Source organism: Neopsephotus bourkii, unplaced genomic scaffold, assembly GCF_033783945.1.
Source record: "Neopsephotus bourkii isolate Nb327-2 ecotype Australia unplaced genomic scaffold, CSIRO-AGI_Nbou_v1 NB_1727, whole genome shotgun sequence".
NCBI lineage: Eukaryota > Metazoa > Chordata > Aves > Psittaciformes > Psittacidae > Neopsephotus > Neopsephotus bourkii.
In genome coordinates, this window is record NW_026902201.1 from 15,135 (window position 1) to 42,831 (window position 27,697).

At 35.7% G+C, this 27,697-nt stretch overlaps 1 protein-coding gene across 1 annotated transcript; it reads right to left on the reverse strand.

The window, feature by feature from the left end:
* Positions 1-81: 81 nt before the first annotated feature.
* Positions 82-27,697, reverse strand: LOC133224841 (uncharacterized). The gene is made up of 15 exons (XM_061376665.1): positions 27,551-27,697; positions 22,784-22,888; positions 15,319-15,519; positions 13,691-13,795; positions 12,791-12,915; positions 10,711-10,791; positions 8,948-9,070; positions 8,185-8,277; positions 6,540-6,600; positions 5,922-6,070; positions 5,273-5,476; positions 4,707-4,873; positions 4,113-4,264; positions 2,427-2,504; positions 82-217 (listed from the first exon to the last, which is right to left on the reverse strand). The coding sequence occupies exons 1-14, from the start codon at positions 27,648-27,650 to the stop codon at positions 2,440-2,442; spliced, it is 1,731 nt and encodes a 576-aa protein (XP_061232649.1). The 5' UTR covers positions 27,651-27,697; the 3' UTR covers positions 82-217; positions 2,427-2,439.

The following is a 27,697-nucleotide window of genomic DNA, read 5'->3' on the forward strand; positions in this document are numbered from 1 at the left end:
AGTCCTGTCTAGTGCCTAGACTCATTAATAGTGCTGTGCCCTGAAATGGTGTTTTCGTCACTAAACACTCATAGTCATGGTCTTCTTTACCCATTCTATTTGTTTTTCTCTTCGGCATCATCACCATAATGCATCTACACTTTAGTGACATGTCCTTGTTCTTTTCCTCTTGAATTCCTTTCCAATGTTCTTTCTTCTTTGAAAAGTGGACTGACAGCTAAATTGAAACAGGCCATAAATACATTAATAGCAGTTGGTAACAGGCACTGTGTCCTCAGCAGTACATATTTACAACACACTTATCCGTTTGTTTGTATAAAAACACCATTATAGGTAAAGAATGTTCTTTCTGGATAAGTAATGCAAACCTAGAAGAAGCACATAACAGACATGCAGATAAAAAGTAAAGGCTGTGTATGCTACCTTCTGAATGTTAGGTCATGTCAGTGCTGGAATAGAATGTGCTTTCAGCTTAGCAGGCAGTAATATTTGCGACTTGGCTCAGTTGACTAGTGCAAATAAACCACGCATAGTTCCAGGTAATTATTTTTGGCAGCTGAAGAAAAACTCTCTACCTCAAGAATGTATATTTGTTCTCTATTTTGCAGTGTGCTTTTTCTTCTGCGAACTTGATATTACTGTCTTCAACTAGTATTTGTTACAGACGACAAGTGGTTGTCTACAACAACAACTGTCGACTTCCATTTGTGCTTTGGTTGACTAGAACTATGGTTTCAAAGTTAATATTTTTAAGTTTTTTACCACATCCATGATTTCTTCAATTTCATTTTTCATTGTGGGGAAAAAAAATAAGAGGTTGAGAAGTTAAAAATATTATTATGGTACAGGAGTCAGCACTTCAAAAAAATCACTGAAGAATATTTTTAAGTGGGACAGAATGGAGTTAAAAGTTTTGATTGTTTATTTGTTTGTTTTATTTGTGGTTTTTTGTTCATTTGTTTGCTTAAAGGGATAAAATTTCAAAACTCTTAAATGCTTGCATAAGTGTTCTGCTATTTAGTGAGCCAAGGGCTTTTAATTCTTACAATTCATTTTACACTCCAGAGATACCACAGAAAGTGCTTTTCTGCTTCCAGCTTTCTCCAATATTCCACACTAAAACTGGGACCTTGTTCCAGTGTTTGTATCTCTCTTACTATTCCTTTGTCCTCTGATAAATATTAAAAAAGAAAAGCAAACCAAACAAATAAAAATGCAACTCTTGTTATAATTAATAATCACCAACAAAGATATTTTTACATTTTGGGTTCATTATTTACCAGTGCAGATTTTTTATACATTAACTTGAATGGCCATTGTGTTAAAGTTAGGTAGGGAGATAATGATTTCAGGCTACATTGGGCCTATTCACGTTAAGATCCAACAGCAATATGATAAATGCATTGTTACATTTCAGGTTTTGTTGCATCACTGAAATATGTGTTTGGGTCCCTTTCAGCACAAAAGAAAAAAAATTGAAGTTATTTATTTCTGTTATTTACGCTGATGTAAATGAAAATGAGATTATAATTCATTTGAAACCTACTACTAGACAGGAAATCTCTGCATCCCAAATTATTAGAGGTATAGGCATGTTATGGTGCTGGAGTACATCTGAAGAGGGGCAACAAAGCTGGTGAAAAGTCTAGAGCACAAGTCTTTTGAGTGGTAGCAGGGGGAACTGTGCTTGTTTAGCCTGTAGAAAAGGAGGTGAGACATTCTCACTCTGCAATTACCAGAAAAAGATGTTATACTGAGGTGGGTGTTGGTCTCTTCTCCCAAATAACAAGCTACAGAACAACAGGAAAAGCCCTCAAGTTGTGCCAGGAAAGGTCTAGATTGGATGTTAGAAAAAATTTCATGAAAAGGGTGTTGAGGTATTGGAAGTGGCTGCCCAGAGAAGTAGTTGAATGACCATTCCTGGAGGTATTTAAAGGACTTGTACAGGTGATGCTTATGGACATGGTTTAGTAGTGAACTTAGCAGTGTTAGGTTAAAGATTGGACTTGATGATCTTGAAGATGTTTTCCAGCCTAAATAGTTCTATGATATTAATGTAGCTTTCTAACAGGCATGCCATCAAGGTGTGTAAAAAGGTTTGTGTCTAAATAGTAAAATGGATATAGAGTTGTAAAAATAACACATGTGAATCTGTCATACATAGAAAGGTGTGACCATATTATTCACTAGCTAGCAAAATTATGCTATTCCTTAATGTAAATGTGTTTAGGGGCTACAGGTATATAACTGCAGATCTCTGTATGCAATTCCCATTGAGATTTGCTCTTTGGAAAAAAATGCATGTACAGCCATTACAGGATATAATCCAGAGTAAATCTCATATCCCTTAGGAATAGTTAGGAAAAGGAGGACATTTTTAATACCTTCTTTTAAAACCTGTGGGATGATACATTATAATATATTACCTTGATTATAATTTTAAAGTTCTGCATGAGTTCCTGTGAATGGTGTCTCTGCCTCCTCAGAACGTGTTGCAGGGTCTTCTGAAGAATTCCAGTAATTATATAGTTACATATAATAAACATAATCCAGTAAATCTTGTAAATCAGAAATGCTAATTTTCTCCAACAGAAGTTCACAACCACCTTCCTTTCCCTGCCTACAACACCAAACGAGCTTTTGTGCTGCAGAATCAGAGAAATAGCAAGCCAAATATTTAAAAAAAAGATTTTACTGGTCCTCTCAAAAGGACTATCAAAATGTGGTGTTAGATACAATTTAATACAATGCACATGCTAAATTAATGCAATGGATATTCTAAGTTTTCTTCAAAAGAGGTTACTTCCTTATGAACTCTACCTTTGTTGTTGTCCTGGGTTCAGCAGTAGCAGTCATTTTTCTCCTTAGTAGCTGCTGCAGGGCTAAGTTTTTGACTGGGAACAATGGTGAGAACACCAATATTTTTAGTTATTGCTCAGCAATGTTTACTCTGACCAAGGACTTTCTTAAGTCTCATGCTCTGCCAGGGAGGAGGGGAAGCTGGGACGAAACAGAGACAGGACACCTGACCCAAACTAGCCAAAGAGGTATTCCATACCACAGTACGTCATGCCCAGTATATAAACTGGGGGCAGTTACCCAGAAGGGCTAGATCACTGCTCCTGTCGGGCTGGGTATCAGTCGGCGGGTGGTGAGGTGTTGTGTTCTCTTCCCTTGTTATTTCCTTTATCATTATTATTATTGGTGGCAGCAGCAGTGGTTTTGTGTTATACTTTAGTTGTTGGACTGTTCTTATCTCAGCCCATGGGAGTTACATTCTTTCGATTCTTCTCCCCACCCCTCCAGGAGTGGGGGGAGAAAGAGGGGAGTGATTGAGTACCTGCGCAGTTCTGGGTTGCTGGCTGGGCTTAAGCCATGACAGATATTTAAGCACAATATACAAAAGACACCTGATTTTCCAAAAAAAAAAAAAAAAAGGAAAGAAAAAAAGGACATCAAGGAAAGGTGAACAGTGGGTTATAAGTGTGGAAACTATGTGTTTGCAAGCCATGACCCAACATTAAAATTAATACAGTGATTCACTAAAATGAACATAACTAAAGATGTAGGGAAGCTAAAGCCCTGGTAGAATTCAATCTAGCCAGGGAGGTTAAAGGCAACAAGAAAAGTATCTATAGGCATGTTGGTGATAAAAGAAATGGTAGGGGCTTTCTCGAGGAATATGGAAGACTTGGTTTCTCAGGACATGAAGAAGAATGAGTTACTCAACAACTTTTTTGCCTTGGTCTTCACCACCAAGCATGGCTTGGAGCACAAGTGTGCCTCTGCAGGTTGTCAGAGAAGTTGTGAATGTCCCATACCTGGAAGTGTTCAAGGCCAGGCTAGACAGGGCTTTGAGCCTTTGAGCAACCTGGTCTAGTAGAAGGTGTCTGTGCCTGTGGCAGTGGGATTCAAACTAGATGATATTTAAGGTATCTTCCAACTCAAATCATTATACGATTTTTTATTCTATGTTTGTTTGATAGCCTACTTTATGGCATGGCAGCAGCGTACATACAAATGCTTTTTACTGCTGTGCTCTTTTCCTTTATTAAAAACTGAGTTGGCTGAGATTAATTAGGGTTCTCTGAATTGACAAGAGGATTTCTCACCTGTCAAGGCTACATGAAGACAATCCCTCTTAATCCAGTTGGGGATTTCCCCTGTTTGGATAGAATCAAAGACAATTTTCTCTGTTTCAACACATTCTAAATCAGACTTTGCTTTCCCAAGGTTTCTGAAAAGCTTCATTGAGAGCTGTGTCCTGTCATGCAGGAAAAAAAAAAGAAAAAAAGAAGAAAGGACTGGTTACTTGAACTAAAGGAAAGTGCAATTACACAGAATATGAGGAAGAAACAGACTTTAAAAATGTAGGGGAAAAAAGATGTTGGTGATGTAGCACAAGCTTGCCAAGTAAGCTTATTTCAGTTTATTTTATAGCACAATGGATAAAACTTGTGTAAAACAGGCTGAATTTTTTTCCTGGATTTTTTTTTTTTTTTGTGTCTGTGGGGGGTTTTTTTGTTTGTTTTTTTTTCTGGTGTTTTGGAGTTCCCTGATTTCTTTCTTCAGATAAATGTAGCCTCTACTTTAATGTACTCCCTTTCCCAAATACGTATTCTTTAAAATATATTTTCTTTCTGTGAAAACAGCTGACTATTTTTCTGTGTTATTTCCATATTTGCTTTATTAACTATCCAATATACCTTTTGTCATCCATAGGTTCATTTCCATATAATACTTCATAGGACAGAATGTCAGCCTGAGCGTTGTTAAAGGCTTCTTTCCGATCAGACTTTTCATCCTCGTTCTTCCTGATAAGCTGACTGATGTACCTTTTTGCCCCTGGGACATCACAATATATGGTGTGAACCTACCATGGATCAAAAATTAGAACATATTTCTTGTAAAGCTGAAATAGCTGTTTGTAATTCATGTAGTTCACACAGCTGAAAGGGTAGAAAAGCATGTTATTTCCGTGATGACATTCTCATGCTTCACTACTTTATCTTTTAAAACAATGCTGATTAAAGAGTATGCATGTCAGTCTAATCAGATTTCTTTAGGCTGCATTTAATGGGTATTTATGGTGCTTTAATTCTATGAATTATTTTGAAAATCTTATCTGTAGCCTTTAAAACTATGTATACATAAAAACTTTTCCCAGTTTTTCAAGACAATAACAATAATAAAAACTGCACTTTTTCCCTGATTGAACTTTTTAGAAAATTCAGTAAATAATTTTTCAATGTTACATTAACTGAATTCTTACCTTCTTGACAAGAGTTTTTAAGAATAATAGCACTGTGATTTGAGGTTTCATTGCCTTGTTATATCTTCTTCCACTTTGTAGGAGCTCAGTGATTTCTCTCTCTCGTTTCCATAAAGATTCCTGTATCTTTTCCAGCATGGTGTATACTTGCCAAAGATATCCCTTTTCCATCGACCATTCAGGCTTTTCTTCTTCATTAGCTACCTGGGGACAACAGAGATAACTCTTACATACCAAGCCAGTACCTAGATTTTCATTATTGTACAAAATTGCCAAGATTTTAATGAGCGAGGTAGAGCAAAAATGAAGAAAAGCAAAAGAAACATTCAATAAAGGTCTGCTTGGTTCCAACATTTCGAATGTATATTCTATTATTCAAAGAAGTGGATCTTTAAAAGATTTTGCAGTGAAGTTAATACTGTTATTATAATGAGAACAATAGCATACTATCAGTGGTTCCATGAAAGCAAAATCTGATTTCATTACTGTGCCAATTTATCATTCCCAAGCCCATATATATTTGCACACAGTTCTTGCTATCAGTTAGCCCATGGCTTACTTCAGTCTTTGCAAGTGTCAGCCTGATTGCCTTTGAAATACCTGCAATAATCTTAGAAACAACCAGTTACATTTTCATTTTTGTGCTCACTTGTTCTGTTTTTAACTCTAAAACTTCTGACACATCTGCTTTTTCTCCTTCTGCCTTTTCAGACTTTTGCTGAAGGTTTTTCATCTGGAAATTCATGAGGTTACACATTCTCTCCACATATAGACTGATGATGTGAAGTTCCTGCAAAGCTGAATCGAAAATAATAGGAAAACCAGGTAAGAACAATTTAGGCATTTCTAATCAGCAGTTCCTAGAATGCTGTCTAGACATGCCAAATTATGTCCATTTAGAAATGAAGAATTTCCAATGAACTAATACATTTTAGTAAGCAAGAATTACATTCACTTCTTAAAATGCAAAGAACTTTAAAGAGGTCATTCTTTATTTTAAGTTCTAAAGGGAAAGCTGCAAGTGCTGAAATAAACCCACTGAAACCAGATGCTTATTGTAATAAGCCAGTTATGCTAATGGGTTTGAGTTATGGCAGACATTCTTTGGCACTTCAGCATTCCTGTATTATTTCATCTGTGATACAGTATTGCAATGCAAAAGCTTACATTGACCTCAGATGATAAGCATCTCAGTGTAAACAAAAAAAACAAACATGAAAGAAAACAGAGAAATCAAGAAACTCCATAGCTGAAGTAAAAAACTCACTCAGTGTGTGCTGGGTATAAAGGTAATCTCTGTTTTTACACAAATTTTCTAGAATCCAGACCTGCAAGACAACAAAAGAAGTTAGCAGGAAATCAATGTTACTAGTTTTCATTATATTTCCTTGGGGAAAATAATCAATAATAGTGAATTAATGTTGTTGCAGTTATAACCATAGCCTACACATATGGGCTGTTGTGCAGTAATTCGCTGTTACTAGAAAAGAAAGAAATAAGCTATAGGCTACTCAAATCCTAGTATCACACACACAGTATCACAGTATGTTAGAGATTGGAAGGGACCTCAAAAGATTATCTAGTCCAATCCCCCTGCCGGAGCAGGAACACCTAGATAAGGTTACACAGGAACGTGTCCAGGCGGGTTTTGAATATAGTTTCACAAGAGCCTGTACCAAGATGTCCTATGCTCATATTTTCTTTAGTATTCATCCTTAGTACTGGAGTGAAAGACAAGGCAAAGATTATGGAGACTCCTGAAACAGTTGAAGAACAAAAGCTTTTGGAAGCACAGTACTCAGGCAGCCCTGAAGAAAATGTTCGCGCTGAAACTTACCAGCATTATTTGGTGTAATAGAAAGTATTCCCTATTGCTACAAGCCTTAAAACATTGTATCTTCTTACTCTTTCTTATAATATTTTTGCTACATTTCCCTGACATACAACAATTAGGTCAGATTAGGAAAAACGCATTAATTTATCAGACAGGATCAGGGTATTGCAGTAGACATTGAAAGTACTTGAAAAGAGAAAACCTTAATTTTAAATACAAGCACTATGTAAAAGTTAATCTGAAGGTGGTGTTACATCATTAAAAAAAAAAAATAGCTTTTTTCTCGAGATCTTCACTCAGAAATCCTACAGAAATCTGGAACAGAATCTGTTTATGAGACTCCCAACCACCCCACACTGTTAGCTTAATACATGTCTTGGAGAAGTGCTATGAAAACTGTCTTGTTATAAAGCTATATTGAAGATTTACAAAATTAAGGAAAGATGTGGAATAGAATACTATGCAGAAAATAATTATCAGACCATGCTCTCAGGTGCTACCTATAAAAAGAAGACTTTATTGTTTTTCTACCTCTGCAGCCATCTCAGATCTTTAGTACACTGAAGTTGCGTTATTACAAAGACATTTGGAAAATCTAAAGAATTTTAAGTACATCCCTTTTTCCTAGGGGCTACCAAATTAGGTAGTTTTGCTGCTACTTGCATTGCAGTGTTGTAATACTGTAGACAAGGCAAATTTTTTTGCTAATTTTTAATAGAATTGCTAAATAATAACCAATGTACCTACTGGAATTTTAAGATTCTTCAAAAGACATGAAATGTGAAATGAGAAAGAGAAATGGCAATCTAAAAATTTTTAGCAGAAAGAATAGTATAGTATGACAAAAAAAAAAAAGTCATCTTCATTGATGTTTAAAGGCTGAAAAACTGCTTGCATTCTCTGAAAAAAGGGAAGGCATATGTATAGCAGTTCAAATTAGATGATTTAGATTTACATATCTGAAGGCAGGCAGTGTGATTTCCATGTCCCTTAGACTCCTGGAAACAGCACACACTGGAAATGGTGATGAGAGCACTGTCTAACTCTAAAAACTAAAAAACAAACTAGCTTTGTTTACCTTTTCTTCTTCCCATTTCTCTGTTTGTTGCCTCATTTGGTGAAGAAGATCTTCATTCTTTTGGATCAGTTGTCTGTTTCTTTCCCTCAGGCTCTGAAGGCAGTAGAATAAGGCAAGAGGGATTACAGTTTCTACCTCAGTGCTCCATTTTCAAAAAAGTCCTATAGTTTGTGGTTTGTTTGGTTTTTTTTTCCCCACCCATGTTGAGAAGCCAAAGCCATAATACTAAGACTAGGCTGCTTAGACCTAGGGATATTTCATTTAAATAATAAAAGTTACCAAGTTACAATGACCACATGTGACTAGAAGCAGTCTGATTCTAAAGAGCCTCCCCAAAGGCACAAATGTGATGAACCTTTTCTTTGGGAGCAGAACAGGAGAAGGAACAGGATAAATCTTAATATCTGTTCATCATAAGAAAAGCATTACACACTCTATATATTCTGTGAATATATTTACACTTTCTTTTCATAAAAATAGAGCCGTTTGCAAGTGCATAAGCACAGACAGTACAGCAGAACCCAACAATGAGTTTTCATCAGGGGAACGAAGATAAGTTAGGCTAGGAAGACTCTAGAAACATACTGTGTAAGGTTTTATTCATCTCCAGAAGGAGACAGACATAGTTTTGTATTACTTTCACAGTCTGTGTGCCTTCATTTCACTCTCTCTCCCTAGGAAGAAAACATTACTTACCTTGCAGTTTGTTCGTTCAACCTTTGGAAGCATCTGCCATTCTTACCACCATGTAAAAATTGGTTACCTTAGCTGTATCTTGCCAGTGTGTGTTGCTCTTGCTCATCAGCTCCAGGTAAGCTTTTAAATGGGATTTCAGACTACTCATTTTCTCACTATAATGTTTTTTTATAGCTGTCATAGTCTGTTCCTGTATTACAAACATTATTGAGAAAAGAAATAGTGAGTGAAAACATGAAAGCCAACCATAATAAAGATAACAGTTTCTGCAACAGGTAGCGCTTGGTTCTCTTCCTTCAATGCTTTTCGTTGTCTGAAAATGTTTCTTATTCATCACAGGAGGTTTTTATTTTCATCCTCTGCAGATTTTGAGCAAAACTTTACTGCTAAAATAATTTATCTTTTTTGTTTTCCTGCAGAGCCATTCTGAAAGGAAACAATGAATTCCCTTTGAGCATAGCTAAGCAATTTTAAATTAAACTTTGCTCAGTAAAATTAGCTTGCTAATATAAAATAGAAGTAATATAAAAATAGCTCTCAGCAATACAAAACATCTAAATAAGGCAAGAAAATTTTAGGAGAAATACAAACAAACCAGAATCTTTTAAAAGCACAGATATTTGCAGTGCTTCTAGGAATTATTTCTTCCTTCAAATGCTTTAATTAATAATACATTGCAACAGCCAAAATGGAAGAAATTCTGTGAAGAAAGACCAGTACAATCCCTGTGTTTTCATCTGCACCCTGCAGGCAATTCTCTCTTACTCTTTAACGGTGTTCTTGTTTCTTTCTTTTTACCCATATCATATCTACATATCCCCATATGAAATTGTAAAAAGTGAAAGTGTAAAATGTGACTGTGCAAGGGTTAGATTCCTATGGAAGCACAGAAATGGATCTACACAGGTAATGCAATGCGTGTGCAGATGTGATAACCTGAGAATAAGATGAATTCCTGTTCCCTACCAAAGGACGCCAAGCATTTGTACACTATATGTAGGGAACTTCCTCAGATATGCTTGACAGTCTGAAGACTGGACAGTCTGTCCACTACCTTTTAGACATCCCAGAAGAATTACTGAATCTCTTCTCTGCACCCAGAATAAACTTCAAAATTGTGCGGAAAACATACATCTGCATAGGAAAAACATGTTCCTGTCTTACTCTGGACTGGAAAAGGAGAATGATCTGACAGATAAGCACAAAGAAGAAGCATTGGCTGCAAGTTCTCAGAACAGTGTAGCAGAAAGTCAAGTGGAAAATTTTGTATTTTGGGAGAGTTACTGACTAATGGAATGTAAGAAGGCTTCCACTAAGGAAATAGAGACATTGTGGGGTTATGGTCATGAGAAGGACTCTGCCATTCCGCAAAACACATTAACAAAATATTTCAAGACTAAAGCAAAGCTAACTGCAAAGTAGAGGAAAGTAGCCACAGAGCACAAGGCTGTAAAACTTTTCAATTCGGCTGTCAGGGAAGGCAATGCAACTTGGCATAGCCCTTCACAATAAGACCATTCCTGAAAGGCACAACCTACACAAATGTAAATGTTCTATGGTGTCAGTTGTTAGAGGAAGGTGGCACTTATGAGAAAAATTTAGTAAAAAACAAAGTTACTACAAATCTCTGCAAGTCTACAAGACAAAAAGTAAAACCACATTCCACAAAGTCATAAGATCAAATACACTTAAAGATATATTGTAATTATTTCTAGAGATTGGACTGGGTTCACAAACACAGATGGAAATGTGAATGAAAAAGATTTTATCTATCTTTCTCATTTTGACTAATGGTGTGACACAACAATATTAATGCTCCAGAATAATTACCTGGTTTTCTTTCCTTATATTGTCTAGTTCTCTGATTATCTTCATGTGTTTGTTTTTCATTTTCTGCATGTCTTTTACAATCTATAGAGCATGAAAGAAATTATCAAGTCAGAGTGCTAGCAACTGCAGTTATAATGAACCATCAAACAACTTGAGGTGCATTTCTCAAAATGACACATACAGTACAGTGAACTTTGATCTTGAAAATAGATAAATAACCAACAGGATTGCAGGCCAAAATTTTCAGGATTCAACAAAAAAAAAAAGTATGTTAAGCTATTGAATAAAACTCTGTACGTGAATTGGATTTTCTTTTCCTGTCCTAGTACTGCAACTCCACCTCTTCCTTTTTACTGTAGTGACCTGAATTGAATATGGAAGTAGACATTAAAATTATTATACAGTTCTTGAAAAAAAAGGTAGATGGGGTGAAGATTGCGTTTTTGCATTGAAGAGTTAGATAACAAAAACTAGTTACAGAATACACTCTATTTTATTTTGTATTCAATTAAAATAATTTGAAAACCTACATATTTGCTATAAGGTGTACTACATGCATATTTCATGACCAATAAAACCAGATGTATACTTAAAGAACTGGCAAAGTGACTCTAACCTGTTTGAAAATGAGTCATTTAAATGTAAAATTGTATTAGGTTCCTTAATCACTTCAGTTTATTAATTTTGTTAATCCAATTCATAGTAGTCACAAAAGGAAAAATCTATGATCTCCCATCCAATTTCTGCTGCCTGCATTTTTTTAGCATACTTCTCTGGTAGCTGCAATGTCAAATTACACAATGTTGATACTTGTTCATCTTAAATGCACAAGATACAGATGTTTTACAGGATGAAATACAGCATTAATGAACATGATTATATGTATACTATAAATACCTAGAATTTTTCCATAAATTTCCTTGGTTTGAGGGTTTTGTTTATAAGCTTAATATGATGCAGATTCTGCTGGCAGTAAGGAGCTCAGCTGGAAACAGAGTAAAAAAGGGAAAAATCTCAGATATTTTTTGTGGTGGCTGATGCATTATTTTTAAGTTGTGGCTGTTAGCATTGATCTGTGATCTTTGTGAGTATTTACAGCTAACATGGAACTAAAAAAATAAAAAAGCTCTTCTGTCGGACACTGCCACAGTCCAAATTATACAAACGTAGCAAAGCAACAACATGGTATTGAAATATACTGTCCTATTTACCTCTCTGAAGGAACAGTATTGGAGAGAAATTTTAAAGACACAGTCTAACATATGAGAGGTCTCTTCTAGGAGAAGACTGAAAAGATCCAGATGGGCTTATTCCTCTTATCACCCACAAATCCCTTGCGTGTCTTAATGAGATTGCTCCAGCTATTTGAATTTATAGCTAGCTGATGGGTCTGTAGCCTATACCACAGAAGTTACCATAGAACTTTATTGATGCTTAATGAAACAAGAGTACAAGAGCATGTCTAATGGAATAAATAAACCAATGAAACCAATAAGACAGGGTCAGCTCTTTTCATATATATGCATATCTGCATACATACGTACATAGATGCTGCATAATATAGACAAACTGGCTGAGCAGAAAATCCTAAAGTATGCTAGTTATTAGTACCAGAAATATTGCAGTAGCCACAAAACCTCACACTGCAAGTGAAAAGCCACTTCCAACCATCAAGAAACATGATGAGAAATACATGGGAAGGCAAGGATTTCCTCCATATTCAGTCACAAGTGAGTTTTTTACTTTTAGACAACCACCTGGAACAGGCAAATTTAAGCAGCTTACTATTCGATCCTAACTTAAGATGGTATTTCCATTTTAACATTTGGATTTTCATGTCAATATTCACAATTTAAATTCAGGTTTCTAAATGTGAAAAAGAAACCTACTAAACAATAAGAGTGTGTAAATTGAAAATTATGATCACAATTCATTATGAAAAGACACACTTCATTCAGTTAACATGTTTTTGTATTGTAAATTATTCATTCATGTTTTTTTCTGGGGGGGGAACAGAGTTTGTTTTTGGGGATTTTTTTTATTTGTTTGTTTGTTTGTTTTGTGTTTTTTTTTTTTTTACCTTGATGACAAATAATGTAGCTAACTGATAGGGAATATATGGCTCTTCTTCCTTGATTGTACATTCCTGAAGCTCTGTTCCTTTGTGACCAGCATCAGAACGAACTCCAGATATGTTCAGCTGAGCTATCATAAAACAAAATTACTTTATAAACTGGAAGTATAGAACAAATATGCACAGCAACCCCAGATGTACATATTACATTTTTTTTAACTAGAAAAATCAAATATATTTTTTAAACATATATTTTTTTCTGATAGCAAAGAAAATGGACCTTTGGAAGAAAAATTTTAGTAACTCTGAATTCTTACTTTTGATCTATGAACACAATCACACATAGTTATGTGGTTTGATGATTATTTGTTCACGACTACTCTGATGTTAATTACTTACATACTTTTATGTCATTAAAATTAAACAAAAAACCAGCTTGGGTTAAAAAAATGTGCAGAAATATGCTGCCTATTAAGAAAATTAACTTTCATCACAGCTAAGAATTTGGCACTTTAAAATCTCCTTAAAAACTACATTTTACAATTTATTTGATAGACCCAGTTGTCAGAGTATGATATAAAATTTTCAAGTCTATTTTTATCCTGTTTTTTATTAATGAAAAATGTATTTTTTCCCAATTGGATCTCTCTGGCTTAACGTAATAGGTGACTTCCTATTGGAAAATTAAGTATCAATCCTAAACTAAGTATCCTAATTAAGTAACAGGTATATAAGGTCAAAAGAGACTGATCTCTTTACTTAGAATGGTGCCCTGTATGAATCTAAGCTATACATGTTCATTCAATCAGAGCTCACACAAAAAGGGAAAAAAGGACAACCTTCCCCATTTACGCAATGTGCTATGTGTTCCTGAAAGCAAGAATAACATTTGCTACTTAAATATACCTTTTTCTAGAGCTGTGTTTTCACTCCATCCAACCACAGAGTTCAGAAATGACCACTTGTTTATATTCATTCCAAGCTTGTGCAGCCACGACTTTTCATCTCCATCTGTTAACAAAATTCAGGTGCTAAAATCAGGTGAAAATAATTACAATTCTCTGAATTCTGGTAATTCACTAATTCATTGGATTTAAATGTGGTATACACTAACTTTAGAAGAGTTTTAAATGAGTAAAAGGGATACAAAAAGAATACAAAAGAATGAGAGACTGGAAAGACATTGAGAGGCTATAGACAGAGTGTAAGAAGGAAGTAATACTTGTCCGAGACTTGAATGGTTTCACCAGATTCTGAAAATCCAGATATATTGAATCCAAATACTGTACTCCAGACTTGTTTCTCATTTGCAAAATCTGTCTTGAGAAGAGTATCTTCAAATCAAGTTACCCTTTTTTATGAATCCATTACTTTCATCACTGTATATTACGAACATATATATCAGCTTTTGTTCTGTGAATTAGGTCAGTGATGCACATGTGTTAAATTTTATGTAGAAGAGCTACTTCTGAAAGGACCGGACCTCTAATGTGTATATCCTTTTGGCTCATATTTGGCTTTCTTTCCACCACCTTGGAGACTATTTGAAGCCACAGTTGCTCCTGAAAAAGCCCTTCACTTCACATAAGTACTTTAAGCAAAATTAGCCTCTAGAGCATCAGTGCTTGCAGGCCAAGAGTGTAGGTTTTATCTTTCCATCTAGGATAAAGATTAATCTTAAATCCTGGAAAGCAAATACACAGATACAGTTTCTTACAGGAAAAAAAAATGCATTAATATGTAATCTGCTGAAATGACTGCAAACTTCTCCATCAGTTTATTGCAGTCCATCCGAAATATACTTGGAACTCCTACAAGTTAATTCATGAATGATAAAGATCAGTCTATATGCCTTTTCTTTAGCTTAGCATCTCATAGAGCATATGACTTCTAAAACTACTGAATACTTTTTCACACTGCTCTTGTGAGCTGACTTATGCAGAACTCTCTGGCATGGTAAGGACAAGACATCTCTAAGAGTTCTGTACTTGTCTTTTTGATGCCATCAATCAGACTGGCTCTCAAAAGGCATGAAACCCACCACAGTACCTTTGAGTTTAATCCCTCTGTAATGTGAGGTTCCTCAAAGCACACATCTCTCTCAGTTTACAGCTAGAATCAAAGCATATGGCACAGACTAGGCAGCCATATTGCCATTTCTGAATAACTGCAACTGTATGCTTTGACAGGTTTAGACAGCGTGGTAGGTTGCACACCTTGTTTTAAAAGGCACAGAAGTTACAGATCTAAAACATTGCTGCCTTTAGTTTTAATGGGTTGAAGTCAGGAGGTATATCTGGAACATGAGGAAGTTGAGGGCTTATTAGCTATATGCTGAATCATGACAGGGACTCTCCCATTTAGTCCACAATCACACTCATCCATATTCGAGTTGTGTCATCACTGATGATGCAATATAGACTATAGCAGTTCTGCTTCAGTGAGAATAAAATATAGCAATGGTGTATCAATCTGCCCTTTTATAGAAAACAGCCAAGTACACCCCCATTCAGAATACCGGAGACACTGCTTACCCTCCTCACGTGCGTCTTCAATCATAGCACTTTTAATAACACATGAAGGATGGTCTTGTATCTCCTCTGAATAATCAATAATGCTGCCTGGTAGAGGAACAGATGAGTGATTGGTGGTTTGTGGTTTAGGTTCAGGATCAATTCTTACTGAATCTTCAGGGATTTGAGAGCCTGAAGGTATAACTGATCGCACCCATGCTGCTGGAAAAAAACAAGCCAAATGATTATTTTTAATAAAATACAAGAAGGAGGTATTCAGTTGAAAGATTTGAGAACAAATATCATTAAAAAAGTCAAAATTTGAAAGATCATACCTGAAAAAGAATTTAAGATAAAAATACTGAAAATTTTCAGCCAATTGAGAAGTAAGCATGCATGAGTTTCTCAGAAATTGGGTAGAACAAGCCCATAGTTTTTGGTCTCTTCTGTCTCATTTTAAATCTAATATGATTTGGTGATTTAATCTTAGTCTGACTGCCAGATTTAGCTGAAATAAAAACACATCAAGGTCCATAAAATAATTTCCAAAAATCACCATCTATCCTGAGCAAAACCTGCCAAGTCTCATTCAGCATCCACCCAAAAGGACATCTCAGATACATTCCTCCATACATAATTCTTGGACAGCTTTGGTCTCTGGATCTCCTTAAGATGTCTCTTATCTCATTATGATCAAATTCTACTGTATACCTACAAAAAATTTTCCTTTTTGCTGAATTCCAAATAAAACTAAAAGATGTAGTAGCAAAAACCCTGTTCGGGTTTGATATTTTTTCCTTTTTTTTTCCCAGGGGGAGGGTGCTTTATTTCTCCATTTATAGTGTTTTGGGATTGTTTTTTGGTTTTGTTTGTTTATTTTGGGGGGGGTTGTTTGTTTGGTTTGTTTTGTTGATTTTTTTTGTGTTTTTTTTTTTTTTTTTGTGTGTGTGTGGTTTGCATTTTTTGTTGGTTTGCTTGTTTGGCCTTGCCAGATTCATAATTTCCATAGAGAATGATGCTGCTTTTTCAGCTATTCATGGTGTATGGAAAGATAAAAGAACCAGACATAAACTCCCACATGAGGATAAAACCAGATACTTCATTCTGAACCTGAAATACAAAATATAAGCTTTTCAGGAAGCAATCAGAGCACATGCACAGGAATTAAAATCTAGGTGGCTATAAATTTAGCAGCTGTACTCATGTCATTACAGAATTTTCAGCTATTTATGGGTTTTACCATTGGTGCTTGCTCACTGACTGTCAATATTGCATTAAAAAGCCTAAAGCCTTTAAAATCTTGACTCATATACACTGTGAAGGCCTAAAAGTTACACCTCCAGAACCTAAGGAGGTAATCAAGAATTATGATGCTGGCAAAGTAATAACTGAAATAACATGGACTATTTGAAGTTGTATATATCTAATGAAGCCAATACAATGTTTTCATAGGACAGATTGAGAAATGCACCTTGAGCAGGGATTGTATTTTGTAAGGATAAAGGATTCTCATCTGACCTTCTTCTCAGCTACAATATTAATGGCAAAGCTCAATAAACTGTTCTTTTGTAATGCTCTCTTTAAAGTATTCCTGAGTTCCTTTCCCATAGGAAAAAGTCATAACGATTTTAATTATCTTCCTTCCTGCTTAGGTGCTTTTCTGTTGGGAATTGAATGAATGTATCGCACATCACTACAGAACACTGAAATACCAGAGCAGTTGTTAAAAATATTACGCTACACCTTGCACTATAGAGCAGTAGAAGCAAAGAGCTTCTTAGATTGCCATTTTACCTTCATGTCTCAGTATATCCTGTAACAACTGCAGCTCTCTATTTCATGCAGAAGGTGTAGGTTAAACCTGGACTCACCTGTAGCCTGTATAGCAGGCTCCACTGCCAACAGACTTTTTATTTTAGCACTTTGTGAGAGTAAATAAGTAGTTATTCCTCCCTTTGTTATTTCCTTTCTTTGTTGTATATGTGTTGGAAATTAAGTCCTTTTTGAGACACGAAACCAGCTTATCACCATTGACCAGAATTCCTAGGAAAAAAACTGAAGTCTGAAAGATTTGGATGAGTTAAGGAAGCATCATAGTAATATTTATAAATGTTTTAAGCCAAGATTGAAGAGGAGAGCAGCTACTGAACTATAGCATTTATTAGTAAGGGCTTGTATCTGTAAAGGGAAAACTGTCACATTTTTGATTCTGATTGGGATGTAAACAAGGATTTTTCACACTCTTTTAGTAAATAAGATTAAACTATAAAGTATTTTAATCTATCATCAGTTTCAGCTATCTACCTCAAATAACAGTGATTTAGAAGGAAAGGACTAAACCTATTAGGCTTTCATGATATCTCATTTATGCAGTCAGGACGCTACCTATTTTGACTGAGGCTAAAATTCCTGCCTTTGTGGCCAGGCTAACAGGCCTGCAATGTAATGGAAGTAATTCCGTGAAAACTTCATCTCATGATTAAAACTCAGTCTAAATGAAAGTATTTTCACAATTTAAGAAGTTTACTAGTAAAAGTCTTTCAGACTGTAAGGTCTTTATTAGGTTGGTGAGCTCCTGTGTACTTGGAAAGAGGCTCACCATATAAAATAAACCACACAGGTTTCCTGACAGTGAACTCTACCCCAATCTTTCCTTTGTGATTAGGGTATGCCACTAAAGACTTCTGGAAAGAAATATCTATGCCTGATGTGTTACAGCAGGACTTTTAATAACAGATGCTTCTAATGAGCGGTAAGAAAATACATGCTTCATCTCTACAGCAAGAGTGCAGACAGTAGTTGATAACGGAATGTTAGAAGTAGTTTTGAGCTTCATTTAACCTGCAGTCATTTCTTTCTAGCATTTTAGATCTGGCATAACTAGATTTAGGGTTTGGAGTAGGGGACTGGATCATTCTACAGAATGGCATTTTATCATCCCTTCCTTCCCTGAGATACTGCCTATTTCTGCCTAGCATTACTGAAGATGTAAAAGGAAACACAATTTGAGAAATGGAGCCAAACAGATTCCTTGGGGTACAATCTGAATAGATTATTTTATTTTTATTAAAACAATTTAAGGGAATCCCCCATTGCAGGGGGTTGGACTAGATGATCTTCACAGGTCCCTTCCAACCTAAACTATTCTATGATTCTATTATTAATTTTCATGTCACCCTCACTTACAAAAGTGGATCTCAGCATGTTATTTCTTTCCAGCTTTAACTCCTGGATCAGACTGTTTCCATGTACCAGTCTATTTCTGACACTCAGAGGGCTATCTTTTTTACTTGAAAGGTTTAATTTCCATGCAAAGTTTTAGTTCTTCTGTCAACATAGGAACTTTCTTCATGTCCTCCATCCAGAAAAATTTAGCACAGAGCACTCTTATCCCTCATTCTTATCTCTCACATCACTCATTGATTTTGCGTGACCAGCAGGTCAAATGAAGTGATCCTGCCCATGTACTCTGCTCTTGTGAGATCTCTCTTGGAGTATTGTATACAGTTCTGGTGTCCTCAACATAAAAAGGACATGGAGCTGTTGGAACAAGTCCAGAGGAGGGCCATGAGGATGATCAGGGAACTGGAGCAACTCCCATATGAAGATAGGCTGAGAAAGTTGGGGCTGTTCAGCCTGGAGAAGGCTGAGTAGAGACCTCATAGCAGCCTTCCAGTATCTTAAGGAGACCTATAAGGATGATGCGGAGGGACTCTTCACAGGGACTGTAGTGATAGGACAAGGGGTAACGGGTTAAAACTTAAACAGGGGAAGTTTAGATTGGATATAAGGAAGAAATTCTTTACTGTGAGGGTGGTGAGGCACTGGAATGGGTTGCCCAAGGAAGCTGTGAATGTTCCATCCTTGGGGGTGTTCAGAGTTTGGATAGAGCCTTGGGTGAGATGGTTTAGTGTGAGGTGTCCCTGCCCATGGCAGGGGCGGCTGGAACTAGATGATTTTAATGTCCTTTCCAACCGTAACTATTCTATGATTTTATGATTCTGTGAGATTCTTTCAAGCATTAGCTGGTGTTAGCTGGTTGTTGCCATATGGTAAGTATAACTGGTAAACATTTGATGGGAAACACAAAATGTTCTCACATTCTTAATCCTCAGAGTGATGTCTGAGCATGAATCTTATGCAGTCTGCATGGAAAACACAGTCAGTCATCCTCGATGCAGTTCATCAATGCATAACCAGCTGTCACAGAACAAATAGCAAACAACTGTCTGCGGCTACATTTCCACTGGAATGATTAGAGGACCTAGGTGGTAGGCTGTGCTGAGAAATCTGCTTGGTTGAGATTAAATCTTAGTTTATGCTTTAAAACTGAAGCATGGGAAGCACAGAGGGTTGTGTTGTTGTTTGTTGCTGTTTTTTTTAATTAAAAAATTTAAAATAGGAGCAGTCTCTTGGTTTATAGCATGCTCAGTTTACAGCTAGGCAGCACCCTGTTGCTATTTTATACTTAAGAATTAACTGTGCACTGATGCAGTTGTAGCTGAAAAGAGCTGATCCTGCTGTGCTGCTTTATGTCAACTCCATGTTTCCATTTAGCTACCCTTTTGCTTTCTATTTCTAGGCCTTGCATCTATTTCATGCCTTGCATTAGCATATATTGCTTTATGACGTGAAGGTGTTTTCTTTTATAGAAGTGGCCAGTTACAATTCTGAAAAATGGACATAAAGAAAATATCTTCATGATACTGCTTAAACCAGGCAAACAAGATAGAAGAAGACTACTTATTTCAGGGGATGTAACTCATAGCTTTCTTTTTTTATTTCCCAGTGCCAGAGAACTTTTTTCACTAAAAAAAAAAAGACATCAGAGCATTCCAGCATGGAAAAACGTTTCTATTTTATAATAATAATAATTATTATTAATTATTATTATTATTATTATATTGCATTGTAAGGACACATTTTTGTCATGCAGCAAAAGTATTTGCATATTAAAGCCTGGATTTTAAAGTGATAAAAATACAGTAAAACATAAACCCATTATTCCACTACACCCTTGATTTCCTTTTTCCTTGTAACTAATCCCTCAAAACAGATGAGATAAAAGACGAAGCAGATGTGCCATGTTGTGTGTTGTTATATAAGAAGAATGTTTCAGAGGATCTCAAAGAAAAAGCAACTGGTCTTGCTCTTCCTTTCTTTGAAGTCAAGAAATATAATTACGTAATATGTGGTTTTCTTGAGGTAAGAGCAGCAGTAATTTAAGGCAACATACACACAGGTCATCCTCATGTAGTTAGTGTTGACATTTTTAATTCTCACAAGTAGTACAAAAAGCACAGGCAAGCCATACGCTGTGGGGTGCGGTTGCCCCGTAACACAAACATCTGAGCAGCAGTCGTGAGAACCTGCCACAAGCCTATAATACCCGCATTATTGCAACTAGTTTCAGAACATTTCATAAATGGACTTATGCTGCAGCACTGTATGGAAGCTGGCTCATGGATAAGCAGCACAGCATGGAAAGCTTCAGCATGCAAAGTAATGAAAAAAAGAGGTATAATGGGTCTGAACTTTCCTTCATGTGTGCTAATCTACTGAAGCATAATCTGAATACTCAACTTCTAATCTCCAGTGTAATGATAACATAACTGCTTGCCTTAACTTTTTTGAATAATGTACTTTTTTTTTTTGTTGTGATGATTTCTGTTCTAGGTTCACTTTGAATTCTGTTTTGTGTTTAACATTCCAGTACCTCCAAGCAAGATTCTGATTTTGATAAACTGACATTGTCATTATACATTCCCTTGTGAAAATTTTATCAGAATAGTCAGTTGTAATTTTTTCCTGATTTTATTCTGGATCAGATACCAGAAGTAATCAGAATAACAAGAATCGCTGTTCCAATAACCCAACATGGCTGTATCTAAACTACAAGAAGAAAAGTCCTGCAAATAAAAAAACAGAAAATGTCTTTCTTTTGTCCCTGATATTGGATGACTGGGAGGTTTTACTCAAATTTCCTAAAGAATTAAAAGGTTAGAACTCAATACCCTGAATAATTTCAATTCACAAGAACTTTGGTAGGAACTGAACTAATGCAGTTGTCTTTTGGCACCTTACCTCTGAGATTTTTATGCAGCTGACCATGTTGAATCTTGCAAAGTTCATGAGCAATTATTTCTTGAGTTCTTAAATTTGATAACTACCAAGCAAAGAGGATTGTATTTTGAATCAGTTACCTCTAGTAAATGCAGTACCAGTTCAAGATCTAAAAAACCCTCTTGTATCTCCCCTTTCTCCTCTTCAGAAGAGAAAAAGTGATACAAGGGTCATTTCTTTATTAGTATAAAATTTAGTCTCATGGAGTTACAAAATAGAAAACCCCCATGAAAATGTCTCTGTTCTTTTTTAAAGGACTTATTAACAGAGGTATAACATCTTCCTCTTTAAGCTAGTCTGAACCTTATAGGTCAGCCACTTTCTTACAGCTTCATTTGTAGGTCTCAAACTGACCTTAGGGGAAGGTGGAGCTATGTGTTTAACAAGTGTGTTATTTATGGTTTTAAGGCTACTGAAATGTTATTACTGATGTTCACACAGGTGGCAGGTATACTCATGTTGTGTCCCCAGACTACCTAGGGACCCACCTAGGTTGACTAATTGCAGCAAGTCAAGCATTCAGTCACTGAAACAGGTACTATTTCAGACAGTGCCATAATTTTCTGCTCAAGTGACAGAGTAATTGCCTACATACAATTACCTGACCATAATACACTCAGATTTAGCTGGCACATAAAAACAATTGAGCCAGGGACTATTGTAGTATTAAGCCCTGGATGGGAAGATGTTACCCCCTAAGTCTTACGATCTCAAAAGCACTTGGTCTATCACAATACCAGTGTGACAATCAGTGTGGTTCTATGATTGTGCCTGAAAGTACCTATTGGTATGATGTGTTGGAGTCAACTTTTCCGAACACTCTTTTCTCTTTCCTTCTCACACACACATTGAAATATAAGGAGAAAGATAGAGAATTTACTTGGACCCCTGCACCTAATGTAAAACAGAATAGATTAGCATTTTTATTTTTTGTTTGGGGTTTTTTTACATTTTTTTTATTTTTACTGTACTGACTAGTATCAGTAATGTTCTAAAAAGTCAGAAGTGCCTTTGTCTCAACCATACTACATCCAGTGTAAGGGAAGAGAAACCTGAAATTAGCTGTAGCATTTTTGTGGCCTATCGAAAGTTTCTGATTTGATCTCCATGTGTTATAATTAAAGCAAACAGGTACTACTGTTCAGTTGCTGAAAGGAGTGGTTCAGATCATGAGCCTAGTGAGACAGCTTGACACCTTTTTCTCAAAGGCTGTGCTTCAATGTGTTGTATCTTATTGCTTAAGAAGTTTGTGGATAATTAATAAAACCCTCCACCTTCATTAGAGTGCTGCCATATACCCTTTAATAATTTCCTAACCATTTGTTGTGTGCCAACATTTGCAAATATAAAAGGCTAATATTACCTCTTCTGCTTTGGCTTTTAGCAGGAGGAGAAACAGAATTCTTCCTCTTCCAGAACCAGGGTTGTAGTGACAGAGGAATACTTTTGTCAGAATAGAAATATTGTTCTAAGTAACAGTGAGAAAAAAAAACAAAACAAAAGAAACCATGCCAGGAACAGGAAAAAAACCCACCAAATCACATATTATGAAAACGTAGTTCTTATTCTAGTGGATAGTGGAGCTTTTGTTTAAAGTGTAAAACAAAACAAAAAGAAATATAGTCAGTTATTACGCACAGTACAGATAGCAATGCATCTAAGACAATTTAGGAAAGATCCTCAGGCAGTCCTATTTGTCATATGTTATAGTAAAGGAGTATCACACTGTCTAGTATTTAAAGTAGATTATTTAAAGCAAATTTTCATAGAGATAAATTAAAATCAGTCATTTTATTCTAACAGGCCATGTTCATGTTCTACATATGGCTAAAAAAATAAGTGTGGTAACCTCACATATAGCTTTTGCATCTTTGGGCCAATTCCAATAAAATGTCTTGGTATTCAGTCAACAGTGTAGGAAATTTTACACAGAGTATTGCCAACTATAGCACTAATTAGATTAGTGCCTTTCAGATGAGAAAAAAAAAAACAAACAAACAAACAAAAAAACCCACAAAAGACCCAATATAGAAAATCTTAGGATATTAGGGATTAAGAATAATCTCAAGGATGTATGGGGTCACTCCACTGGATATTCCCTGCACAGCAAATTCTAACAAATCTTAGTACTTGAATGTTAGCTGCAATACCAATGTTGCATGTTAAGTGTCATGCAAGATACAGGAAAAAGCTAAAAGAGTTCTGTACTCTTAAAATCAGAATCAGCTTTTCTTGGCTTCTAGTTACAGTGAGAACCAATCCAGACTAGCTCTGATAATGGGGCTCTGAGAGTTTCTGTAAATCGTCACATATGTAATTAATTCAAATTGCAAGTTTTGCAAATGTGTGACATGGCTGGAAACTGCTGGAATACAAGGCATAGCTTATTCTACCAGGAGGTGCTCTAGACACCAAAATAATGATGCTGCAAAGACATGGAGAAATCACGCACGTTTTTACAGTGTCTTTCCTTTATTCTGCAAATGGAGTCAATAATGCACATAGTTATATATTCATGCATCTCACTATGTGAGTATGATAAAGCCCCTTTAGATTAATTTCTTTATAGTAAAAAACAGAAATTTCAAGCCTATGACAGAAAAAGAAGGTGGAAAAGCAAGAACATCTTTGTGTGTTTCTTGTTAATAGTATTTAACAGTCATTGTATGTCTTAATGTATGACCCATGTTACGCCAAGATATAGAATACTGCAATTGTCATTAAAACGGCAAAATAGTGGAGTGTCTTTCAACATTAACAGCAATTTCTCAGACCTCACCAGGAAGGAATTTGTTGAAATCAGAGAATTCAAAAAATTAAGCAGGAGCAGTTGGTGCAAATTAAGTTAGTGCTTGTTCTGGGCCACACCCCTGTATTGTGAGAAATACCTCTGATTTTTCCCATTCATTTTTAGCGAAGTAACAGTATCTCACAAAAAAGGTTGTTTGCAATGACAGAAGAATATATATAATATATAAAACAAATATTCTTATAACAGCTTTTTAAAGAGGGGCTGCCTGAGTATAAGGTTTTTTATTTCTCCTTGTTACAGTACTGTCCTACCAATACACAGACACTCTGCTATTCGATATCATCCATAATGCAAGTGCATACACTAGGCTTCCTTATACAAGCATCAATGGGCTGAATAGAACCTGTCTGTGCTCTGATGCAAGAAAAGGAAGGGCAGTGAGGGAGAAGACTTTCAGGGTTTGGTGGGAGTGTCTTTAAAGTATGGTTCAATAGAAGATCTAAAGTGAAAGAGAAAAAGATTGTTTCTTTGACTTGGGCATTGTACAGTGTTTCCCCTTTTATTATGTGGAAAAAGAAGAACGAAACTTGATGTGGATAAAGAATCAGTGTTCTCCCAGTACCCTGAAAAAATGGGCACCGATAATCAAGACCATATTATTTTTCTTTGTTGCTTACAAAAAAGGAGAAATTTATCATTTTGATTGTTTCTACTGATCACTCGTACAAGCAGCCAAGTAACAAAATGTAGCTGCAATATTCAGCATAGCTGAATGGTTGGAAATGGGGCCCTTTGGGGTCTCTTTTTTTTTTTTTGTTTCTGGATAGAATAATAGATGTCTCTCCTATTTACCTAAAGACTGGATGGTCTTAGTAGTCTGGTCCTTCATTCTCACTGATCAGCAAATCACATTGATATCGTTCCACGATATTTATAGCATTGATTGCTGTTATGTGAATTCAGTCTTTAGACTGTTAATAGGAAGATTCATCTTCTGAGAAAGGTACCTTTTATAAATCCATCTCATCCCCTGAAAGTAACTTCACAAAGAACTCTGAGAGTATTTTACAGGTAGAGGTTTGTTTATAATGTCACAAGCTAAACTCAGACTTTTTCCAGAAGAAAAGGCATTATGCAGACCATTTCTTCTATTCATTCTGGTTAAACTGCATTTTTTTCTCTAACATTGTCAATTTATACTGCGTTAAGCAACAGCCTTGACTAATGGCATTGCCTAACAGAGTTGGTTTGTTATTCTTAACTTCCGGTGTGAGAGAAGGTTAGGCAGTCAGTTGACTTCTTTTAACATTAAAAATCCTTAATTACCCTAGTATAGTACATTGGCATGAAGAGGAAGTTACACAGAAGCTACTAACTAATAAACCGCTGATCTGGGACAAAACTTCTATATCAACAGTTAATATTACAGCTTGTTATTACAGACAGCAGAGCTTTCACTTGCTGTGTTCTGTCAATGTTATTGCAATTTCCCTTTTGAAAATTAAAGGCACATATTTCATACTGTGAGCCACAAAAATACTGGAGCAAAGACAAGAATCTAGACTTAGTGTCTCTTGGAAAGTGATGTGGTTTTGTATGTTTATTTGTAGACACAGCGATTCTGTTGTATTGATTAGACTTAATATTCCATAATATTCCCAATCTTTGCTCATTCATTAATCAGTTTCCTGGGAATATAAATAGATCACAATGCCCCAGTAATGGAGTGCCATTAATCTTTAAATCAGCCATGGCAATCTTCCTTTAATTTTAGCCTTTAGTAAAGAATTTAAACTTTAACCATAATGTTTAAGAAATATATTTGACATCTGAGAAAAATACTACTTTGTGTGGGAAGACTTCAACTATGTTCATTAATATTGGTAAATGCAGACTTCTGATTTATGGACAAGATCTTCGATTTGCATAGAAAAAGGCACAAATCTTCCTCATCTTTCAAACACACAGCTTTTCAGCAGCCTTCTCCCTAAGGTAGGCAAGGCAAACCACCCTGGTTTTATTACAGGCTGCTCATTTATTCTTTAATTACACACCCTTGAAAATCACTCACATAATTTGGCCTTCTGCTTCCATTTATCTAAACCCCTAAATACATAGTCAATAAAAGTCTCAAACTAAAAATGACTGTAGATTACATGTTAATTTTTGAGACCCAACCTTATTTACACACTAGCCCCCAGATATGACACCTTAGGGTGTGTAACAGAAAAAAAATGAAATTTGAACACTCACAAGAGTATCTTGTAAGAGGTGTACTACATAACAAAAGTCAGTGCAGTTTAATGATAAATTAAACATCTTACAGTTAGGATATATGGAAAATCTACTAGGAAAGAACCCCACAGAATTTGGCAATATACAATTTATATCCTTTTGCTGTGACAAGATGTTCCCTTCTTTGAGGCAGAATTCTCTGTTAAAATTATATGTCTTGCAAATGATTTTTTTTTCAGCAAACAGATCTTAAGATTTCATGGAAGAAATAAGCAGCAAGGACAGGAGAAGTTGAGCAAAATTCTAAGTTTAAAAAAAATGTTCTTCAATAATATGTCATAGAAAAGGAAGTAGGTCCCGCTTTACCCATTTTTTATCGTTTATCTAGTATCTTGTTAAATGTCATTTTAGTTAGCATGTTTTTTGATTGAAGTCCCTCCCCTTAAATTTAGCTTCATTGAGTCCTGGTCTACAATACAATTGAAGATTTTTGAAGAATTCTGAACTCATTCTTCTGAAAAAGAATGTACATTTTTAGACTCACTTTCAAGTCTTTTACCAGAAGCCACTTTCAGAATTTCCTGGTACAACCTTTCTTGTTCATTTCCTAACATTCTGCTTCTTGAAATGACATTCCTAAAAGACACGGTGCATAAACATGAGCACATGTGACCACTTGCTGTGGCTGAAATAATAATACTCAATGACTTTGTTGAACTGTGGAAACTCAATTCTGTTTTTCTAAAAATTCACAAAATATTTATGTCTTTAAGTAGAAGACCTTAACTTATCACACTTCTCTAAATGTTTATGAAGTTGTGTATGCAGCTTTCCAACTACTAGCATTCAAACGTGCATTTTCATAGATAAGCAAGGTGGCTTTTAAAAAATAATTATCTGTATTGAAAACTATTCTCATTCACTTGTTAATCTTTTTTACCGCATAAACAACAACTCTTTTAGTATGCCTGTCATATATGTGGGCTCTTCACACTTTTCACTCAGCTTATTAACACAACAGTGGCCTGGCTCCACCCTTCCATGCAACAATTGTGTGCCATAAAATAGCTGAATCCAGGACAAGCATGCATGAACAGTTTTTAATCTTTTTTAACTAAATAAACAGTATGTCTTAAATATTACCTTCATCCATTGTAATCAGTCTGTTTCTCAGGGCCAGCGTTTCCACAGAGGTGAGAGTTAACTTCTGGTATTTTCCGACAGTCTCCCACACTATGTACATAAATATTTGATCTGCAAAAAAATGCAAGAGCTTCACTAGGCAACAAA

What these genes read in the sequence shown, in the direction of transcription:
- LOC133224841 (XM_061376665.1), bottom strand. Translation starts at nt 27,650, where the DNA reads ATGTACATAGTGTGGGAGACTGTCGGAAAATACCAGAAGTTAACTCTC. An exon ending in TAAAAGCCAAAGCAGAAGAG is followed by an intron (nt 15,520 to 22,783) that starts GTAATATTAGCC and finishes GTTTTTTTCCAG; the next exon opens with CAGCATGGGTGCGATCAGTT. An exon ending in AAACACAGCTCTAGAAAAAG is followed by an intron (nt 12,916 to 13,690) that starts GTATATTTAAGT and finishes GTTTTATGATAG; the next exon opens with CTCAGCTGAACATATCTGGA.